A 20545-nucleotide genomic window follows, 5' to 3' on the forward strand; every position below is an offset into this window, starting at 1 on the left:
CTGCCAAAGCACTCATTTCTGCCCTTATTTGATGATGATACAGAAATGCACAGAAAATTCAAACATTTTATTGGTTTTCAGAAATTTGAATGCAACACTATGTAGCCTTTTCCAAATTCAATATATGTAAATGTTTGATAAAAATAGTCCACATTATTAAAAAAAAAAAAAAGCTTGAAGAAGGAAATTTTTATAATCCTTTAAAAAAGGAGGCAAATATCCAGCAAGATTTCTATCTCTTGGGCCAGTTATGACGAAATCCTCTGAAAACATAAGTACAAAAAACATGCAGGATATGTATTAATTAGATATGTATAACTTATATAAGTTTATATACATTACCTATATAAGAAACAGATAGATGCATTAAAACATGCAGACTTGTGCATGATACTCCACCAGTGGTTATGGAAATTTTGCATGCGAGTAGTAGAATATTCTAGTATCTATATATCTTTATCTCTATAGCCATCTATATATCTTTATCTCTATAGCCATCTATATATCTTTATCTCTATAGCCATCTATATATCTTTATCTCTATAGCCATCTATATATCTTTATCTCTATAGCTATCTATATATCTTTATCTCTATAGCTATCTATATATCTTTATCTCTATAGCTATCTATATATCTTTATCTCTATAGCTATCTATATATCTTATAATATACTAGTATTATATTCCATTACCTGTCTGATTTTGCACGCATGTAGGACATGCTCCTGCCTCCAGCAGCATTTTGCTTCTGTCCTTTTGGGTTTTTCTGAGGACCAAAAATTGAACTTTATTTCAGTTCTCTTTCCTCTCTGAATTAAGTACAGAACAGATGAATGCGTGTGAAACTAAAGTGGGCCTGTGTGAGGGTGCAACATGTGGCATGTTGTAAACATCACCTTTCGACTGCGCTCATGAGTCTGCCTGTTTGGATCGAACTGGGCGGAGTCTTTCGATTTTCCTCCTGATAAATAAATCAAACACTTTGAAACAGTGGTTCATATATATGCATTGTGTGCATGCTGTATCTAATGGAGAAGATGGGGAGGACGTTTAAATATTAATGGCACCATGAGGATAGCTTGTCCATTAACAGGAACCATCGTGCTCGCAGGCTTCCCAGTACCTGCGGCAGCTGTAAGTTACTTTGTACAGCTTCTAGGAATGCGCAGAGACAGGCTAAACCTGTTAAACTGAGGGCAGCTTCTGATTAAGCCATCTTTCTTGCAAAGCCACATTCAGCAAGTTCCTGGAAAACTTCAAAAAGGTACTCTCATACCAGTGAAAACTTTGAAATTTGATTGGCTGTAGTCGTAGGGTGTGAAGGCCGTTGATGGATTAGAATCTTCAGACTGCTTGTTGGACGCGATGGGCGTCTCCTCCCTTTTCATGACCTTGTTTGGTTTTGGAGTGACTTCTCTCGCTTCACTTGCAATCCTCTCCCTCTTCTGCCCTTGTTTTGCTTCCTGGTGACAGAAATCGCAAGATAGAGGCTGTAGGTTGAGGTGGTTTTATTGCCAATTCAATGCCCAAAGCAAACAAACAGACCATTTCAAAAATACCCTGTGGATTGCTGACACAATGTGTTGTGTGTATTTAAAAAAAAGTCTATGAAACAAACAAAGGGCAGTGTCTGAACACGTAGCATTTCACAAATACATGGTGTACATCTACAAAAATAATGTTACAGTAATTTTCATATCATCTTTCAAAGCAACACTTTCTACAAATACAATTCCACACCAAATCTTAAAGAACTTAACACTGGATGTACCATCTACAACAGCATAGGTGCTATGTTCTCGTCTGAATGGACCCAATCAGCTCAAAAGGCTGCACTGGATTTCTGTTAATTGGAGCAGGTGATGGGTGAACACTGTGGTAGAAAATGATAAAGGGATGGCCCATACCCATGGGATATATTTGATCTTTTCCTTTACCAAGACTAATTGGTTTCTGAGGGTCTTTTATCTGAAAATTCTGAAAGTGGGGTGGGCGATATTAATGTACAACAGACAGGAAGTAAGCCTGTTTCTTGTTAATATTATCCTACAAAACAGAAGATATGTATGATGAATATTGCATTGCATTGAAATGACATTCAACCTTGTCATGCTGGCATGACAGAAACTGTCACGATCACATTTTTAACCTTACTTAAATGCAACACCATATATATTTTATCAGCCAGATGAAATATATACTTCATAAAGGAACCAGTTATTTAGAAATACTTCTATATAAAACTTCCTTTGTGATGATGTTGTCCCATATGGTTGGTAAATGTGTATAAATGCTTTAGGTAATCTAGGTAAGATCATTCATAGCTTTGTTAATGTATAGAACAAAATACGCTATCTGGTGTGGAGAATGACCCTGTTTTTTATGTAATAGGGTTAAAAAGAGTAAAGCTGTGCCGATGTACAGGCATCACCTTGCACATCAGAAAGGTATTCACAATCAGATTTGTCCAGTCTATTTGTGTCGTTATAGTGACACAGCAAAAACAGCAGGGATGTTTAAAGCCAGCATGGGGGCAAAATATGCTAAATCACATTTCAGTAGCTGTGAAGTATATGGGTGAATAGTGACAGCTCTCAACTTTGACACACCTTGAATACTTGAACGCCCCTTTCACTTGCCCTCCAACCATGTCATAAAAGTGTAAGCTTCAAGTAGGACTTTGGTGCTTAGGGTGAAAATTGGGACATGGTCAAACTGCTGGGGTACGAACGTTTTCTGTTAAGCTCTTCAAAAAAAATGGACCGACAGCGCCACATTCTGGTGTGGAGGGCAATTTTCTCAGCACATTTGTGAGAAATGTTAGGGAGTTATATGGTTTTCAAATGTAACATTAAAAAAATGTTTAGGATGGGTTTAAAATTTGCATTTGTGTATGAATTATGATGCATTAGAAAACTGCACTATGTTTTGTAGTCGTTTTATTTTAAATTTCCACTTGCATATCATCGAGCATTTTTAAAACAATGTTTGCCTCTCTCTCTCTCTCTCTCTCCTTCTCTCTCTCTCTACTTCCCCCTCTCTCTCTACTTCCCCCTCCCACTGGCAATTTTAGGACAATCAAAAGTCTGCAGGCAAAGTCTAATGGAACAGAAGTGTCTGGATTTGGTTTATTAAAAAGGTGCCAACCCAAAGCAGCAAGCCCAGCATTAGCTTGGAACTGAATTAGCTCCATAGCTGTGTAATGATGTGAGCAGTAATGTGAAGACTCACCAAATGTTCTGAAGCAACTTACCATGACTTGCTGCCTAACTGTACTGACGCTCTGTAGAGACTCTTGATAACTCTGTTTGGCTTTTTTACGCTTCTCTGAATGAAAGGTGGGAAGACATTAAATTCTCCACAAAAAATGCAGACACATGTATTTGATATTGTGCTGTAATATTGTGCAGCAGGCAGTGTGGAGTGACAGAGTGGGTGCTCATCAGGTACCTCTAGCTTTTTTTGCCTGCTCGTGGGCCTGTCGTTTGGCCTGTGCCTCCTTCTGCTGCTGTTCAAGGCTCTGCAGCTTCCATTGATTACTGATCTAGTTTAGAACAGCAGGGAGGAAACAGTTAAACACAGATAATACAAACTCAAATTGAGTTTGAGTGTGAAACTATGGTGAATTAAAGAAGGGTTTAGCCAAGATAAATATTAGATAATTATTATTTATTTTTTCACTCCCAGATTATTCCTTGATAAGTGTATTTAGATTAAGCAGTTCATCAGATCACAGCCAAAAAACTTTACTTCCATAAGAAAAATGGGGAAAAAAATAAAAATAAAAAATTCTCGAATGTAATCAGAATAAAGTTTGGGAAATGAAAAGTGCATCCTTTTTGATGCAGTACACTGATCTGAAGAGCCACTCTGATATTTGTTCAGTGGTTTTACTGGTGTTTGGACATCTGTCATTCAGTTCAGCTTCTCTAGAACATTTTGCGGTACTTTAAATAATGGCTGTGGCTCAAATACAAGCTCTTAAAGCTTTCTGCAAGGCTTGCTAAATCTAGAATGAATTGCCCCAATGTACCAGTCACATTTTTGGCAATAACGTTATAAACGTCAAAAACTGTGCTAGCGTATTTCCTATGTCTTGTTTTGTAGACTGAACTGCATTGTTCAGATCAGTTATGTCTCTGATTGAAGTTTGCAGATGTCACCCAACAAACTTTTTCCTCAATCAATTTCAGCAGCCATTTATGATGAAAAAAACATCAGAGCTTGTACACAGAGATTTACACCTGGGGGCTCTCTAATGCCAATATTTACCTCATAAATCTTTGACGAAGGGTCGTATTTCGCATTTTTGGAAATATGAATATCCTTTGAGGGTAAATACTGGAAACAAGAATTCAAATATCAGTGAATTTGATCATGAACCGATTAAACGACTACGATGAGGTAATCAAACGGAGCGTCGGACGTCAGGTTTCGTACCATTCGGAAAGGGTTCTCAAAAGAGTCTGTGATGTTGCGTGCCTTCTGCTGGGCCACTGTGAGGTGACCAGAGTTGTCTGCATCCTCGCCCTCCTTCAAGAGACAACAAAACCCAAAATATCTCATATCATCCAACTGAGTTTCAGTGATTGGTTGCCTGTTAAAGGAGCACTTGCCACATAGCTGCTAAACAGCACTAGAGCTTTTAAAAGCTACAGCTGTCCTGGAGACAGTCCTCCCCAACCTAGTTTGTTGGGAGTGGTCAGTTCAACCATACCCTGTTTGGCAGCTTCTTACCGCAAAGAGAGTGATTTTTGCAGAAGCTATAAGACCACTCAGAGACTTCATGTCACCACTGAGATGTGTGTCCTCCTCCTCAGAGAACAGGACTCCATCTTTGGTTGGGGTTTCTATGTGGACATGAGGAAAAAGATGCTGAAACTAAAATAGTTAAATAAAATGTTATGTCAGGTGTCTGAAGCACATGACGTGACCTACCATGGGAAGAGAGCTCAATAAATCCGCTCTCAGACACATGAGAGGTATCATGGGGGCCAAACAAAGTCGACTCGGACTGAAATATAGATTTTAAGAACATCAATGTTTGTCAATACCCATTTACCCCCTTATCCTTGTCAAATATAAACATTTTAACCACAGTAACAAATACAAATACCTTTCTTTTCTGGGTGAAAGACTTCCTTTTTTCTGTGTGCACCTCAGCCTGTGGAGATGTAAAATAAATCAATCAATCTCTCAATCGTTTTCAAAAACACAGCCAAGGCAGATAAACGCCAACTGCGGCCACACACCAAACGGAGCGGCTCGCTCCGCATGGCTCACCTTGAGTAGCGGGATCTCCCTTGCTTGTTTGATGAGCTGGTGGAGCTCGTTGAGCTGCTGCCGCACCAGCGGCGGGGTGGGGTTGCAGCATGCCACGATGCCCTGGGGCTCCCTTCAACCGAAGCAAGTGGCAGGTCAGTGTGAAGCCCAGCAGGCTGAGGGCGAGTACAGCTAATAACGCTAATGCTAGCAACCAGTTGGCGCAAAACGCGTAGGGTTTATAGGTCGATTGTCTATGTTCGCAGATGCTGTTGACTGGCAGGAGCCAAATCTGGCCCTGACAGGCGGTGCTGTGCGAGAACTCACTTGGGCAACTCCTCAGCGATCTTCATCATCATGTGGTTTGGCAAGACATAGCTGAAAATTTAAAGAAAAAAGGTTGAGAACAACTGCAAGCATTAAACAACAAGTAAAATGTGTATCGAAGCTTTTTTTTTTTTAAAAAGAATCTCCCGTGAGTGTACCCAATACGACAACATAAGTCCATTGAATTTAGCTTTGCTGTTTGTCAGTTTTTCCCCTTTTGTTATTTTTGTGAAGCAACATCAGACTTCGGGTCTGAGGAAGGGGCCGCAGCTATGAATCAAGCCGCTGTTGTAGCAGGTAGGCGCCAGCGTTACCCAGTGCTCTCGTCCTCCTCTCTCGCCATTTTGTCACGCCAGCTGTAGAGCAGTCGGAAGGCCATGAGCTGTTGGCTGTTAAAGCTTTTCTTCTGCTTCCGGTAGAGCTCCATATACGAGTCCTCGGTAAAGATGGGCTTCACGTATTTCTGAGCAGAGAGAAGCCAGTATCGCATTACAAACCGGCTCAAAACAGCAGAGCAGCTTGCCTGGGCAATTCCAATCTCTACTATGCTTCCCTCGCTCTGGCCTCAAAATCAATGCACTGTGTCAGTTTTGATCAATTTGGGGTTACTATAACCACTATGTTAAAAAAAACATTGGTTAACTTTTATGCACTTACATGGGGCAACAGAAAATGTAAGTTCTCTGATAATATTTTTCAGTCATAATTATATATCGTTACAGGTGACTATACCTTGAGACAGAGGTCTTTGCTCTTGGACCAAACGACCTGTACCAAGCTAGGTTGTCCATTAGCCGCATCAAACAGGTCTGCTCTTAGTCGATCGTATACATAGAGCAAGTAGTGAGTGTCAGCCTGCGCATATTGCAGCATCTCCCCTGGCAGGGGACTAGCAGGTATCACACACACACACAATTAGTATACATTTCAATAGGTAGTAGAGTAAAATATTAGATTATACACTGTAAGGATATATACTTGCACTATAGACAGTATATATTGTTTGGAATGAAATTAAAACAAAAAAACTGTATTACCGGATTCTCCAGTCAGCAAGCTGGTAACGCTTATTGGAGTCCACATCACAGAAGACCTTGAGAAGATGGTCTAGCGAGTTCCTGCCGAGGTTCAGGGAGCGGGCAGCCTGGTGTGTGTCGAACATGTTCACAACGTAAACCCCAAAGTCCTTCTGGAGCCACTCGATATCCAAGTCAGCGCCGTGGAAAACCTGCACATGAGGAAGTGCTGATGCATTGTTCATGGCAACCAGATGTTTCCTCAATGTCAAAGATAGACTGAAGTATATACATTTCATATTCTAAATGTCCAAACCTGCCCTCAACAAATTGAAAGTTTGACCCAATAGGCTGAAGGAGCCCAGTAGAACCTCACAGTATGGCAGCATTTAAAGGAATACCTCATTCAAAAATACTGACAGGAACCAGTGGAGTTCAGCAAATGTTAAATCAGACAATGCTAAATACTCATTAGTTTGTGAGTTTGTGATAAGTTTGAATGTTTTGGGTGAAATTAGAAAATTAGGCCAATCACCTTGATGATCGTGGGATCAGTGAAGCTCTCGTTCAGAACGTTCATCTCACTGCGGAGCTCCAGGGCGTCGATGATGAAATCCTCTTCACGAGTGGAGATTTGCATCAGGCAGGTGATTCCCAGGAAGCTCCTGTAGGAGTGGTGCTGTAGCGAGGAGGGGGGAAAAAAGACAATGCAAACAACTGTGAGCGCAGAGTAGCGTGTATAATCAGAACAGGTTTCCAGTACTGGAGCGGATAAAGTGTGCATGCTGTAGCATGTGTTACCAAATAAACATTACACTCATACATACCTCAAGGTCCACAGCAAACTCGGTGGTCTTAGCTAGCTTCTCATTTAAAGCAACCAGGTCCTCTAAAGTGTCGATGAATTTGCAACTTGTCTCTGCGAGGGGTTTATACATCTGACATACAAATGGACAGGGCATGATGACTGATGTTAAGGCACTGTACAAAAAAAGCAACCAACTACTGGCCACCTACTGGGCATCAGGTATAGGAGAGAATGTGAAAACAGAAGGCACAGTTTTCAGGAAAAATCACAAGGTCACCTGGGGTTCAGGTTTATGGCCCAGGTGCTGTGGCATGACCAGATGGTCCAGTTCGTACTGATAAGGATGAGAGAACCTAAAAGATACCATGAGATCATAGTCAAAAGCATGTCAGTTTCAGCCTCAGTATTAAACACAGAAGGCCCAGCAGAGAATTTATAGACAATGGGAAAAAAGAAGTGGGGAAAAAAAACTAACAAAAAAAACCAAACAAATCCATGAGCAGGAAGGCTTACATGTCATCCATGTGCTCTTGTGTTCTTAGCTGGTGGATGAAGTCAGCCAGTGCCGCCGGTACATCTAAATCCTCAGGTCTCTCCTTCTGCAGGTGTTTGTTCGTGAAATCTACAAGTGATGCACATATGCACTGTTACAAACAAGGATAAAAAAAATTTTTAAAAAAAGCCATACTATTATTCTTTTATTATTATTATTCTCATTCTCTTTTGATTTCATGACATGATAATTACGCTTTAAACATCTACTTATTATACAAATTAAACTCAATAAGGGAAATTTGCCAGTCTTCTCAGAGTTAATGTCTAGAAACAGTCTTGCCTGTTACATGCTACAAGTGCAGTCCCATAGTCAGAAGACAGCACTCTGCCATAGTTTAAGTACAGCTCACCAGGGGGCTCTCAGTCATACTCACACGAGGGCAGTGGTTTTGTAGCATTGGGCTTGATGAATATTTTCGACACAAAGGGGGTGTTGCTGTTGTCCACCTTCTCCTTGAACTTCAGCTGGGGTCGCTGGATGTTCTTCGCCTGGAGCAGGCAGAAGGTCTGGGCCCCACGACCTCCTCCCTGTGACAAAGGGCTCATGAGAGGGACTAGCCTGCATAGCACAACGGCTGCCGTTTAAAGGAGTGTGTCGACCAAGAGTTACATTAGCAGAGTATAATAAAGTCAGAGGAAAACACCCATAACAGTCATGCCTGTATAATACAAACTATCCTCGTTATTAGAGATGTAGTATTGTTAGAATATTTTGCCCAAAAAATGTCTTTTAGACTTAAAAAAGGAAAAAAGTCCCCCCCCCCCCCCCCCCACCAGATTCAATGGTTATTACCATAATCAAAAATTATCAAATATTAAACACTTACCTTGCGATTCCAGCTAGACACAACGATTTTGGGAGGCTGATATCCAGTAGGCATCACGGGCTGAGAGCGGTTCATTCCAGAAGCCTCGTCCAGCATAATCCCCTGATCACAAGGTGAGGGGGAACCAATTAGGACACAAGTTCACTTGAGAAGAATGAGACCAAACAATAGGCACACCAAAATGCCAGGACGTAATCTTGACGTTTCACTTGGAACATAAACGTGAAGGCAGCACACGAATCCAAGTTCTGCGCTGCAGAACATTGCACAGGTAAATGTACCTGTGGCTCTCAGGTGCTTAAAATGGACTGGGAACGGCAAATCAGTTCTTTGACCTCATCCTTGTTTCAGCATTTCTCAGCTCTTTACAGAACAATCGGTGCATACACACACACACACACACACACACACACACACACAACCACCTAGTCCACATTGTGAAGACCAGGTTGGGTTTCATTAAGGGAAGTTGCTCTGCCATTCCTACCACTTTCTCCAAGACGACGTCATTGGACTCCACCACCAGGTCAAAACGATCCTCCAGTCCGGTCAGCTTGTTCCGGTCCTTCATGAGAGAGCTGCAGCCATAGTGTTGCATCAGCTGACTCATCCTGAATGGGCCAAAAAAAAATTAAAAAAAAAAATCACATTAGATTAATCGGAACCTACTTAGACCTCATCGAGACACCACAGCGATGTGCAGCTGCGTAGACCATGCTGGAAAAGCATTTACGTGTGCTTAGTACAAGGTGCAGATGTGCACGTCTGCTGCAAGAAGTAAATCCGTGCAGTTCAGTTCAAATACTTCTGTATACTGCACTTGCGCTAAAGTAAAAGGGGCAGCCATTAACATAGAAATTATACTTCTGACAGCACACGTTGTGGATGGTGTGCCGCTAAAGTACTAGAGGCAAGTACAAGTAAACACGTTCGAAAGCAAGCGCTCTTACGTTTGCAGCAGTCGGTCTCCTTGTATGGCACAGAAATCTTGGAAGCCAGGGAAGCTCCGGTAAAAATCGAATTCATCCCCGGCTTGTGGCAGACACGCCGACGCCTTCGTAGCAGCGACAACAGCACCCAATCCATGCTGCAGAAAAACAATCAAAGTATTAACGGACTACAGTGGAGAAGCATCTACACCGTCCCTCAACACAACTGGCCAATTCATACACTAGGAAAGTTAAAGCTAGCCACGTTGCTACGTATTTTTCAGACAAGAAAACAACGTTAACTAGGACGGCCAGTTAGAAAATAAGGACACGCTAACCTTAACAAATGCGTCAACGTCTTTAAATCCTGGACAAAACTCTTCTGTACTAGGCTCTGTATCTTCGCTTGTGGAATTATTACTTTGTTTAACGCTGCCACCATCACTCGTAGAGGCAGCCATGTTGACAGTTGTAATATCGCGAGAAAAAGGGAGTTTCTCTTCTTCTATGGATTGTTACACTGTACACAATCGCGCCCCCTGTGGACCAAAGAAAAAGTCGCACAATATGTACGCGGCGTCCTTTTGGGGCCTTCGACAGGGACATAAAACTAACTACATGTACTGAACCTCCCCAGTAATGTGAAAAGGTAAATTAAGCGTAAATACAGGTTTCAAAACAAGCACCAAAATGTCTATAGATCTCCTTACTAGGCTATGCATTTTTATGTTTTTTTTTTTAATGCTTACTGCCTGTGACATTTTAATTCCTGTACCATCCTATTAGAAAACTGGACTACTCCATTGTCAAAGGTGTTTGGAGAAGTACTAATTTATTTTACCTCATTTAGACATATTATTTTATATAGAGTATCTGCTGTGGAGCACAAAAGGAATTTGTCGTGCATTACTTGTTCAATCTATGGTAAAGGATCTCACTCACAACAGGCACTAGAAAATGAAACTCTGTATCCCATAATAAGCTTTTAATTTACAACATAAGCACTGTATTATCTCATGTATCTTTAAGTGTTTATGACTTGAGTGCTTTGATTTAATTCTAATTTAGCATTTTCAACTTTTGTCACTTCATTCCACTGTGCGTTGACCCCCTGAGCAGCATGGGCCCCCTTTAGAGTCTGGCTCTGTGTCAAAGCACTATTATAAATATATGCTTTGGCATGATTCCAGTTGTAGGTATCAGTTTTATAAGAGAGGTGTATGGCCCCTTTTTTTTTTTTTTTTTACTGAAGAACATGAAAACTAAACGTAAATTGTCCAGTGATTCAAGCCTTTGAAAAAATAAAATGTTGCCTTTAATTCCAGTGATAGCTGGTTAAGGTACTTGACTAGTAATCAGAAGGTTGCCAGTTCCAGCCCTGACATCACCAGGCTGCCACTGTTGGGCCCCTGAGCAAGGCCCTTACCCCTCACTCAAGTTGCTTTGGATAAATTGTCAGGTAAATGTGTTCTAATAGACCTGATTTGTGTGTTTAAGGGCTTCAGAATTACCAGATGAGTTGGAAGTTGTGCAGCACTGTGACTGAGTTTGACTGGTCATAATGAGATCCATCTCACGATGGATAAATGTGACTAGCTAAATGTGACTAAATCTGCTTAAAACAAGGACACAAACCGACTTGTTTTTTAATTTATTGGTAAAGAAATGCTGACATTTCTCAGGAATAACAACTTTCAATCAAGTTTCACATTGTAAACATGTGTATTACATTATTAAATTAACAAAAGTCAGACATAATTTAAAATGTCATTCATGCAACAATTATCTTTTTATAAGCCTTTTTTTTTTTTTTTTTTTTTTTTTTTTTTTTTTTTTTAGCATATCTCAAACATGGCATTGGTAGAACATTGGTAGAGTGTGAGCAAATAACATAGCAAATCAAGGTCTGGGAGAAACTCTACCAAAATGGACACCTGAGGACAAAAAAACAAGAAAAACAAAAACATAAGTGCCAGGAGCAGTAATATAGCATGTGGCAAAACCGATATGGAGGATATACGCATGCAGAATAAATGACATAATTTAACTCAATAAATCCAAAATGTTATTTCTAGGTTACATTTATGATAATAGGGGAAAGACGCACCATCCAATGTAACACTGGCACAGGTTCTCGTGTGATGTGGCTTGTTTGATCAGCAGCTCCACTTGGGTTGGGACGTCCAGGGTCTCATCATGGGAGAAGTCCCGTCCTAAAAACAGAACATAAAATTTACTTTTTGGTTATGTACACAAGCATTTTATATACACAATAAAGGATTTACTACGGTGTGGCTGTTCCCATACATTTTATGGTCAGGTATAAGATGTAATTCACCCCAGCTATTTTTTAAAGTTTGCATCCAGATTAATAATTTGAAAACTCAAAAATCAGATTCATTAATATATAGATGAGATCTAGATTGAAGCATATTAAACAATAACAAAAAACCAGCTACACATCTAAATGGACAGGAAAAAAGATAAGATTTTCCCAGGCATATCAGCTGCACTTAGTTAAATCTCCAGAGTTATCTTATTTTGAAGAAAAAAATGACTGCTATTGCAATCAAATGATCAACATGACAATAACACTATCAGTTACCAGTATCCACAAATCTATCCAGTTTCAGTGCCGGTAATAGCCTGCCAGTCAGCTGTGCTGTGTTTGAGGACTCACCAGTGAGTTTGTCTCGCACCCTGTTGATAATTTGAATGGCTTTCTTGTTTAATGCTTCAGGCTGCACAAGACCATCTCCAACTGGTTACAAAACAACCACCAAGAACAGTGGTTAGCAAATTATTTGTAACTCAGCATCTCCTCATGAATGAACAAATGGGACTGAGGTTAAGGAGGGGTTGGGTATTAAAATCTTATTTACTTTTTTGGTAAGCGATCTTGAAGTAAAGCCTTAGTACTAGTGGGGAGTCAGAAACTTACTGAAAGAATGAATTGATTCAGGCACAGTGGTGCCTGGCTTCTTGTGTGTGGTTTCTCCCAGGTCAATACCTTCCATTGTTTCTGCCGATGAGAAGACCACATAGTGATCATACATGAAGCAAAGACAGGGCGTGTTTTTATTTTCTCCATTTCATTTTCTCTCTGTCTGATGGTAAAGCTTGCTACCAGCTAAGTCAGCACTGGACTTTAATCTTAATTTTTTGCTTGGTTGGATAACAGTTAAAACAATCTTAACTGGTTCTGATTAAAGAGAAACTTAAGCTATCTGAATCAGCATTGGACTCACCAACAGACTGTCCAGCTGTGTAAGAGTCAGTTCTTGTTCTGGAGCGCTTAGTTCCCTTAGTGTTAGCTAGAAGAAACATGAAGGGAGGTCCACTGCTTTAATGGCAAATCAAAATACCCATAAATAGTGAGACATCTTAAACTGAAATGCATCTAGATGTATTTGCTAGAACTAGGTTTCATTTGATCAACTACACGCATGTGCAGGTACTTAAAGAAAGACTTCGCCAATCTGGCAAAGTTTCACCAACTTGTTCTTAACCCAAGTGTACGTGATTGGTGTAGACCAGGGAATAAAGACTTATTTGTCTTTAATTGGAAGTAGGCTATATATTTTTACCATTATAATTACATGACTTCAAGGTCAAAATGCACCACTCCAGGCACATTTTATAATACTAGCTGCTCCATAGAGCAAGTAAATGTGTGAAATAGTAAGAAAGCTCTGAAGCATCCCTCTTTGGCTGTGTACATGAGGAGGAACTGTTCCACTCACTGTCCATGAGCCTCCAGTTGAGTAAAGGGTCGTAGACGAAGGCCTCCAGCACGGCCATGACGCTATCCCTGTGCTCACGCAGCACCTCCATCACCGTGTGGCACGTGATACGGTAGTTCCCGTCCAACCCCGTCACCTTACCCACAGAGAAGGGAATTGTAGAAAGAAATGAAGGAAGGAAGAGGAGGAATGAAGAAGCCCATCTCAAACCAGGAAGTCAGTTCCCTCCAAACCAGGGCGGTCAGGAGAGGCCATTAAGAGGTCTCATGCTGCTAGCGTGAACACATCTCTCACCTCCATGGCATTGGTCAGCATCCGTGTCAGCCTGAAGGGGATTTTCTCTGGGAATTTCTCCCTGGTCATGGCCACCTGAAACAAACCGGCAAACATTCAGAACACAAACTTTTTTGCTGGTAAAAATTGCAGCATATTTCACATATTCATGGATTCACAGATTGTAAAACATCAGAAGCGTTCACCTCAAAGCAGTCCCCAAAGTCAATGTGAAGGATCTTTCCACTCAGCCTGTCCAGCATCAGATTAGAAGGGTGTCTGTGAGTGACAGAAATGACAAAACATGGAGCAAGTACCACTTCAAATGTGTCCTTTAAACACAAATGCTGCTTTAACAATCACAAAACATCACTACTGTGAAGCTGAATATCCTCACCTGTCTCCAAGTCCTAGGATGTAGCCAACCATGGACATTACAGCCAGAGAGCGGGTGTAGTTTGTTCTCCTGTCAAACCACACCTGCACAGAGACAGGAGAAACGACAGAATTCCTTTGGACTGAAATGGTTGTGTGAAGTTACGGAAAAGGCCAAATGGTGCCACGTGTGTGTGTGTCTGTGTGTGTGCACATATGTGTAAGAGACAAAAGGGCAGACCTCTGAACTGGGACTCTTGAGCCACAGAAGTTTGGCCAGGTCGTCCCCGGCCGTGTTGTTCACTGCATGCTCAAACACCTCCACTTTCTCCATAAGAGTCAGGTGATCATAGTCTGGCGCCATCTGAAACACCACATGCACACACAGCTCCTGGCAGTGAACACCTGGACAAATGATCCATTTATCCCCACTGAACCAGAAGAAAAAAACATTAAAGCTGGAGCAGAAGGTATGGCGGTTCATACTCTCAGCATGATGCGGTGCTCAATGTTGAGCAGTATCTTCTTCTTCTCGCGATAGTCTCGAATCAGAGCGTGCAGGGTGTCGCAGTGAGGGACCCAGCCAATCAGGCCAGAGTTCGTGGACAGAGGAATGACCGCATATCTCTGAATACTGAAGACATCAATACAAAACCACACATGCACACACATTTCGTTTGATGTAGCCTCAACACCAAAATCAATAAAGTAAACCAACCAAATGCAATAAAAATCGATAGGCTTTCTGTTCATGTAGGGCTTGCCTCAGGTTCTTGCGGAGAGAGGCTGGATCATTAGCCAGAAGCGTGTTTACCAGGCCAAACAGCTGCATCACCCTCTCATCTTGACGTAGATCTTCATGGCCCTTGAGCAGGAACATGAACTCATGCCCATTGCTGCCTGTAGAGGGTAGAAGAGAAACAGTTAAAATACACTGCTTCTTCTCTGTATTTTAAACCCCCCACACAGAACTGCCATAGTATTAGCCATACAGCACATGGCTTCTGGCATATTAAAGCCAGATGGTCTAACCAAATAATTCTGTACTGTAATGAAAGAGATTTCACTAAACGATACATAAAAGCCCTTATCCTTAAACCGTACAGTAAGACTACAATACTTCTAAATTTAACTGACTTTAAAGCCAACTCATAGAGACAGAAATTGACCTCTAATTACACAGCAGCATCTCAAAATGTCACGACTGAAGGGCAATCTGGGTTTTAAAGGCCTTGCGCAGGTTTCAAGCAGATTTGGTGCCGTGTGAGAGTTGCCGAGCTTACTGCTCCCAGCAGACAGAGCAGGACAATGAGGCTGTTCACAGAGGCCATTAAGCACTAAAGCAGGAGTGGTGAAGAGGAGGAGGCGAAGAGAGGGAGGTGGATGGCCGGAGCCGCCGTTGCCGCTTGATGAGAATAACAGGCAGATAATATGAGGAGAGGCGGAACGCTTCACTGGGGCCAGACCCTGGGCCTGATAGTTACGGTGCTCATAGCTGTTGCTATGGCTTTAACTGTATTTGTGGGTTTGCCTGGTTGCTGGGTGTTGAAATAACTGTTTACATGGATCAACTGAACCAACATACAGAAAAAGAAGTGTTATGATTTCAGGTTAGGAATGTATATTCTTTCATTATTGCACAAGCAACCATCAAGACTCCACCGTGATGTGTCTTGTAGAACTGTATGCACAGGGCTTAACTTTCTGCAACTGATAATACCTGCCTTCACACTGCTGTCAGCTCTTAAACAAGGTGTGTTCCTAATAACAAAATCACACTGACATAAGCAGCTGCCATTATGGATCAAATACGGTGAGGTTGTTATCGGTCACACGGGTGACATTATGGGTCGAGACTGCTCTTTGAATCATTGCTTCAAATGACTTCAAATGTACAAAACTTGCCACATCAATAAAAATGCAATTACATAATTAATCAATGTTTGTTTTCAATTTCTTCATTAAGGAATGCTTCATCCCAAACTGATAAGATAAAATAAAAAAACAAACAGATATCAGCTAGCAGAGCACCTCACAAAGGACTGCCCTTAGCAGCCTGCAGTTGTTTGGTGGTGAAGTTACCCTTTACTGCACTGCCTTACCCATGATGGTGAGCTTGCGTGGTCTCTGTTTGGAGGTGATGACCTGCAGGGAGGGAGCAATGGACTGGATGCGTATGATTGGCTGGTTGGGGTCATATGTGCCGGGCACAGCCAGCTCCAGGTCACGACACATCAGCAGCTTCGGAGAGACGTACTGCAACTCTAGAGAGGTGAGCTGCAGTAAAAACACATACACACACACGCACAGATATAAAAGCAGACATGTTATCTCAGGTTATCTATTGGTCTTCTCTTTTGCCCTGCAGTCTCTAATGCTGTTTTCCTTAGCTGGGTCAGGTAATACAATAAAAGAAAACAGTACAGAAGGCACTGAAAATTGCACCAGCTGAAATAACACCACAGCACTAGATTTGTTTCTAAGATATCCCTGTTTCTCCTCATTCACAGCAGAAGTGGTGGAATACCTTGTGGAATATTATTTCACTAGGAAAACAATAATAAAGTTTTAGGCTGAGGAGTTTGAATGAGCCAAATGAAAAAATAATCAAGATTAATAATCGTTTTGAGCAAGACACAGAATTTGGGCTCTGTTGTACTCTCTGACCTGTGTTGTGTGTGATTTTCTAAGATTATATTTATTACAATTTATGTAGAATTGACAAAAGAACCTGTATGTGTCTGAATGCCAAAAACAAAAGCTGAGAGAAATTGTCAGAAAGTCAAAAAGGCCAAAGTACTGCCAAAAGAATCCAAATAAAAACAAATACATTGGACATAACTTGGTCTCCTAAGCACATGGTGTGTGGCTTCTTTTTGCTCTTTTGTTGAGAAAGTTACTTTTGAACTGATGCACAATAGATGCAATATCAGTTGTTTTTGTTTTTTTCTATTATATTAATTTATGTAGAAATACATACGAATGTACATTGCAGAATATGTTACTATCAGCAAAGGAGTAAATGTTTAAGCTCGGGAGAAGCTACTGGGGATACAGGGTGGACAGCTCACCTGTGGCAGCTGTTTGGCTATTCTGCGGAACACGTGGTAGTAAAGGTCCCAGGCCTGGGTCAGATCCTTCACATTACCCGAGCGCATGTACTTCCTGCACCAGTCCTGCGCCTCCATCAGGTCACGCCCATATGCCTGTTTACAAAAATCGCAGCCCTAGTTACTGTAGGTGAATGCCACAGTACTTCAGAGGGGTTTCAGTTAGGCAAAGCCTGGCATAATCTATATTCACACTGCTGCTATTTCTGTTGTGGCTGAAGTTTAATATTCAGTATAATCAAAATCAGGTCCTCAACAAACAAATATATGCTCAATAAAACTGAAGCGTCACGATATTACAGGTGAAATAGGTGTCAGCTAAATGCCACAAATGTAAATGACATCAAAAGCTACAGTTTTGTTGATCTATTTTAAAGCAACACTTCTCTCAGAAGCTCTAATGTTGCTATCAATTGAGGAAAGTTTAGATGTAAATAATATTATACTAACTGGTTCTCAGCAGGCTTTACTAGACGTTACCCGCATTCTAATTTCTGAATTAGCGGCATTATAATTTCTGGGTACTTTATTGGCATACAGTCATTTGTAAAGCTGCACTGTCTGGGAGGATTCCATACCTGATTGAAGGAGGTCTCTTTCAGGGTCTGAGGTCCTCTCTCCATCATTGCATGAAGTGGCTCCAACACAGCAAACATGCCTTTGACGTTCCTTTCGCCAAAATACAGTCGCGAAGCCTCCTCCAAACCCTCATGCCACATCTCATGCCACAAGATGGCTACCCTGATCAGCTCCTCACTCACCTATGGAGGAAGGAACCCGAAGAACGTTGAGCCTTTGTGCAGCTCCCAGTGGAGAATAACGAGACTGAGGGATGTAGTATTTTATAGAACTGTTACTGAATGGTAGCCTTAACTGGCTTCTGGTGCTACTACAATAGTCTGAAACTGCTTCTTTTCAGCTATGAATTAAGTGTGGCCCCATGTAAGGTAAAACTTAAGGTTATGATCATATTAACTATTTTTATTAGCTAGATTAGACTAGCTTCAAAATTCAGTTATCTAGTGAGCTCATTAAATTCTTTTAAACTTCCTTATTATCTTTCAGAGAAGGAATTAACCTGCTAATGAGTGTCTCACACCCTGTTTAATAACCTGTTTAATTTTCACCTTTGGGTACCTGATAAAAATCATTTTGGAATTGTTGAGTCAGTGTGCGTTAAGTATGTTAAATATGCGTTTCCCAGGCACATGCATGATCATACCATGATGGCCTGCTGCACCAGCGTGTTGCAGTGTTCACACATGTTCTTCAGGATCTTGTTGGCAGCGTTGTGGCGGGCTGTAGTAGTGGACTTGGATGCCACAGTCAATGGGTAGATCAAAGCCTGCAAAAGCACAACCACAAATCCAGGATTTATGGGGCTGATCCATATTTGAGAAGCATTTTATGGTGTTAACAGTCATCCAAAAGTAATGAAACCAGCTATCCAATGCTGCACCAGCTATCCATTGGCCATTAACTTCAATCGTTCCCTCTTAAATGTGGGCACAGATAAGAAACACAGAAAAGTAATTCCATTTTAAACAGACTTTGCACAGAAAAAAGTAATCTATGCGTGAAGCTTCAATTCGGTTCAGGGATAATATGGTTATGATGTTTTGATATCCCACTTTATATATCTGCCAGTGCTGAAGGAGAAACAATTTTGATGATAAAAGCTTTTATATTTCACAATGAATAATACTTATGAACAATGCCATGGAGGGTCTGTTCCAGTAATGCAAATGATTATTTTTCAGATACCTGTGGGTGGTTGCGGCCAATGTCGGTCAGCAACTGGTGTATAAGACGACCCACCAGTGCACGAGGAGTATCAATACGAGCTATCAGTTGCGGAATCACCTGATTCAAATAAAAGGGAAAGGTTAATGACAGGATAATGGGGATTTGTGTGCATGTGTGTATGTGACAGAGACTGATTAAAGGAAGAACACGGTCCTACCTGTAACCAAGTATCTATCTGGATAGTTTTGATTCCCTCTACAAGAGCTTCGTTCACTTCAGGCCAGTGGCCATAGTCAAACCACAAGGTCAGAACTCTGGAAGCAGACAGAGGATGAGAAGACAAAAAGTGAAAAAGACCTCAAAGCAACCCAGCATTCAAGACTGTCGTGCTAGGGGGTGCACAGCTCTGTTGCTGGACAAACCTGCACCAGTTTAGTTACAGTACATCAACTAAATCCTTTCAAACTACACAGAGAGAATTTTTGCTCTTTCAAGTTCACTCAAACACTCATTACCATAGCATAAGAGAAAACTAACGTTTATGAAGGTAAAAATGAATTATGTCCAAAAAGTTCCAGTAGAGGGCCTCCTCTCCAGAAAATACACCCCAAAGATGCCAGCAGGGATCGCTGTTATCACATATGCTGCAGTATGCTGGTGTGTGTGTATGTGCACTTACCTCAGCGTGTCCTGCAAGTTGTTTCCTCGGGACAGGGAGATTGAGCGGAAGAAGCCCTGGACTGCCGGGACCGTGTAGAGCAGGAGAGTCTTGGACAAATCCTACAAAATGGACACACAGACCTGCCATCAGCCTCTACACACACTTGGTACTGAATTCTCAGCATTCCCAGAATTTGTTAAACATCACAGGTTTTGTCCCTTTTGCTTGGCTTCACTGTGAAATGCACTTTAACTAGGTGTTCCCTTTGTTGTTGTTTATATTTGGCATTTACTCTTATGGTGATGAGCATAAATAATAGGTAGAAATCCAAAACTTTGTACTTTACACAGACTCATTGTTTTGGTAGAACATTGTGTTGTTTTTCCAGTGTTATTCAGCAAGCATTGCACCAGGCTACACAATGTTCTTTATAAAAAAAAGTCAACAAAAACAAAACCAAAAGCCTTAGCTAAGAACAGCTAGTTTACATAATAGTCATGATCTATTCAAACTGACAGCATGATCATTGAAACGTCAGATGTTAATTCCACAAAAGTGGAAATGAAGTGGGGAAAAAAAAAAAAAAAAGTTATAATAATAAATTTAATCAGAAAGGCTTAAGCGACTGGAGCGTTTTCCAAATGAGTCCAACAAAAGCTTACTTTCTTTCCTAGTGTTTAAGTTCCTTTATTCTACACAACTGGCAGAAGGCATGCACATCTGTACATGGTCCTATAGTTAAAGGATTTTTTTTTAAGGTTTGTGTCCAGTTAGCATGAACTCACAGTGCTAAATGGCTTCTCAACTCACACAGTGTACAGGAGGATGTAATGCAGTTCCTTTGTTGCCATGCAGCAACAGGTTAAAAAGGACAGATTTACACTTTCACACTCAGCAAGTATCCAAAAACAC

At 41.1% G+C, this 20545-nt stretch overlaps 2 protein-coding genes across 2 annotated transcripts in view; both read right to left on the reverse strand.

The window, feature by feature from the left end:
* Nucleotides 1–46: 46 nt before the first annotated feature.
* Nucleotides 47–10199, reverse strand: exosc10 (exosome component 10). The gene is made up of 25 exons (XM_027021161.2): nucleotides 10064–10199; nucleotides 9747–9883; nucleotides 9284–9407; nucleotides 8797–8898; nucleotides 8344–8497; nucleotides 7928–8036; nucleotides 7692–7767; nucleotides 7434–7544; nucleotides 7142–7285; nucleotides 6628–6818; nucleotides 6323–6479; nucleotides 5905–6053; nucleotides 5591–5641; nucleotides 5285–5396; nucleotides 5118–5165; nucleotides 4940–5015; nucleotides 4739–4851; nucleotides 4442–4534; nucleotides 4274–4342; nucleotides 3452–3545; nucleotides 3255–3328; nucleotides 1278–1464; nucleotides 898–962; nucleotides 694–767; nucleotides 47–263 (listed from the first exon to the last, which is right to left on the reverse strand). Exons 1-25 carry the CDS (start codon nucleotides 10184–10186, stop codon nucleotides 233–235), a joined length of 2664 nt encoding a protein of 887 aa, XP_026876962.2. The 5' UTR covers nucleotides 10187–10199; the 3' UTR covers nucleotides 47–232.
* A 1165-nt stretch (nucleotides 10200–11364) lies between these two features.
* mtor (mechanistic target of rapamycin kinase) overlaps nucleotides 11365–20545 on the reverse strand; it is a 73378-nt gene continuing 64197 nt past the window's right edge. The window contains 19 exon segments of the mRNA XM_035536463.1: nucleotides 11365–11659; nucleotides 11833–11938; nucleotides 12406–12486; nucleotides 12667–12747; nucleotides 12974–13039; nucleotides 13469–13604; nucleotides 13763–13837; nucleotides 13948–14020; nucleotides 14139–14221; nucleotides 14358–14480; nucleotides 14603–14750; nucleotides 14881–15016; nucleotides 16219–16393; nucleotides 17188–17322; nucleotides 17805–17987; nucleotides 18449–18571; nucleotides 18991–19089; nucleotides 19190–19286; nucleotides 19652–19752. Of these exon segments, the coding sequence (XP_035392356.1) occupies nucleotides 11644–11659; nucleotides 11833–11938; nucleotides 12406–12486; nucleotides 12667–12747; nucleotides 12974–13039; nucleotides 13469–13604; nucleotides 13763–13837; nucleotides 13948–14020; nucleotides 14139–14221; nucleotides 14358–14480; nucleotides 14603–14750; nucleotides 14881–15016; nucleotides 16219–16393; nucleotides 17188–17322; nucleotides 17805–17987; nucleotides 18449–18571; nucleotides 18991–19089; nucleotides 19190–19286; nucleotides 19652–19752 (2037 nt within the window). The 3' untranslated portion in view covers nucleotides 11365–11643.

The sequence above is a fragment of the Electrophorus electricus genome, chromosome 18 (assembly GCF_013358815.1).
Source record: "Electrophorus electricus isolate fEleEle1 chromosome 18, fEleEle1.pri, whole genome shotgun sequence".
Lineage (NCBI taxonomy): Eukaryota > Metazoa > Chordata > Actinopteri > Gymnotiformes > Gymnotidae > Electrophorus > Electrophorus electricus.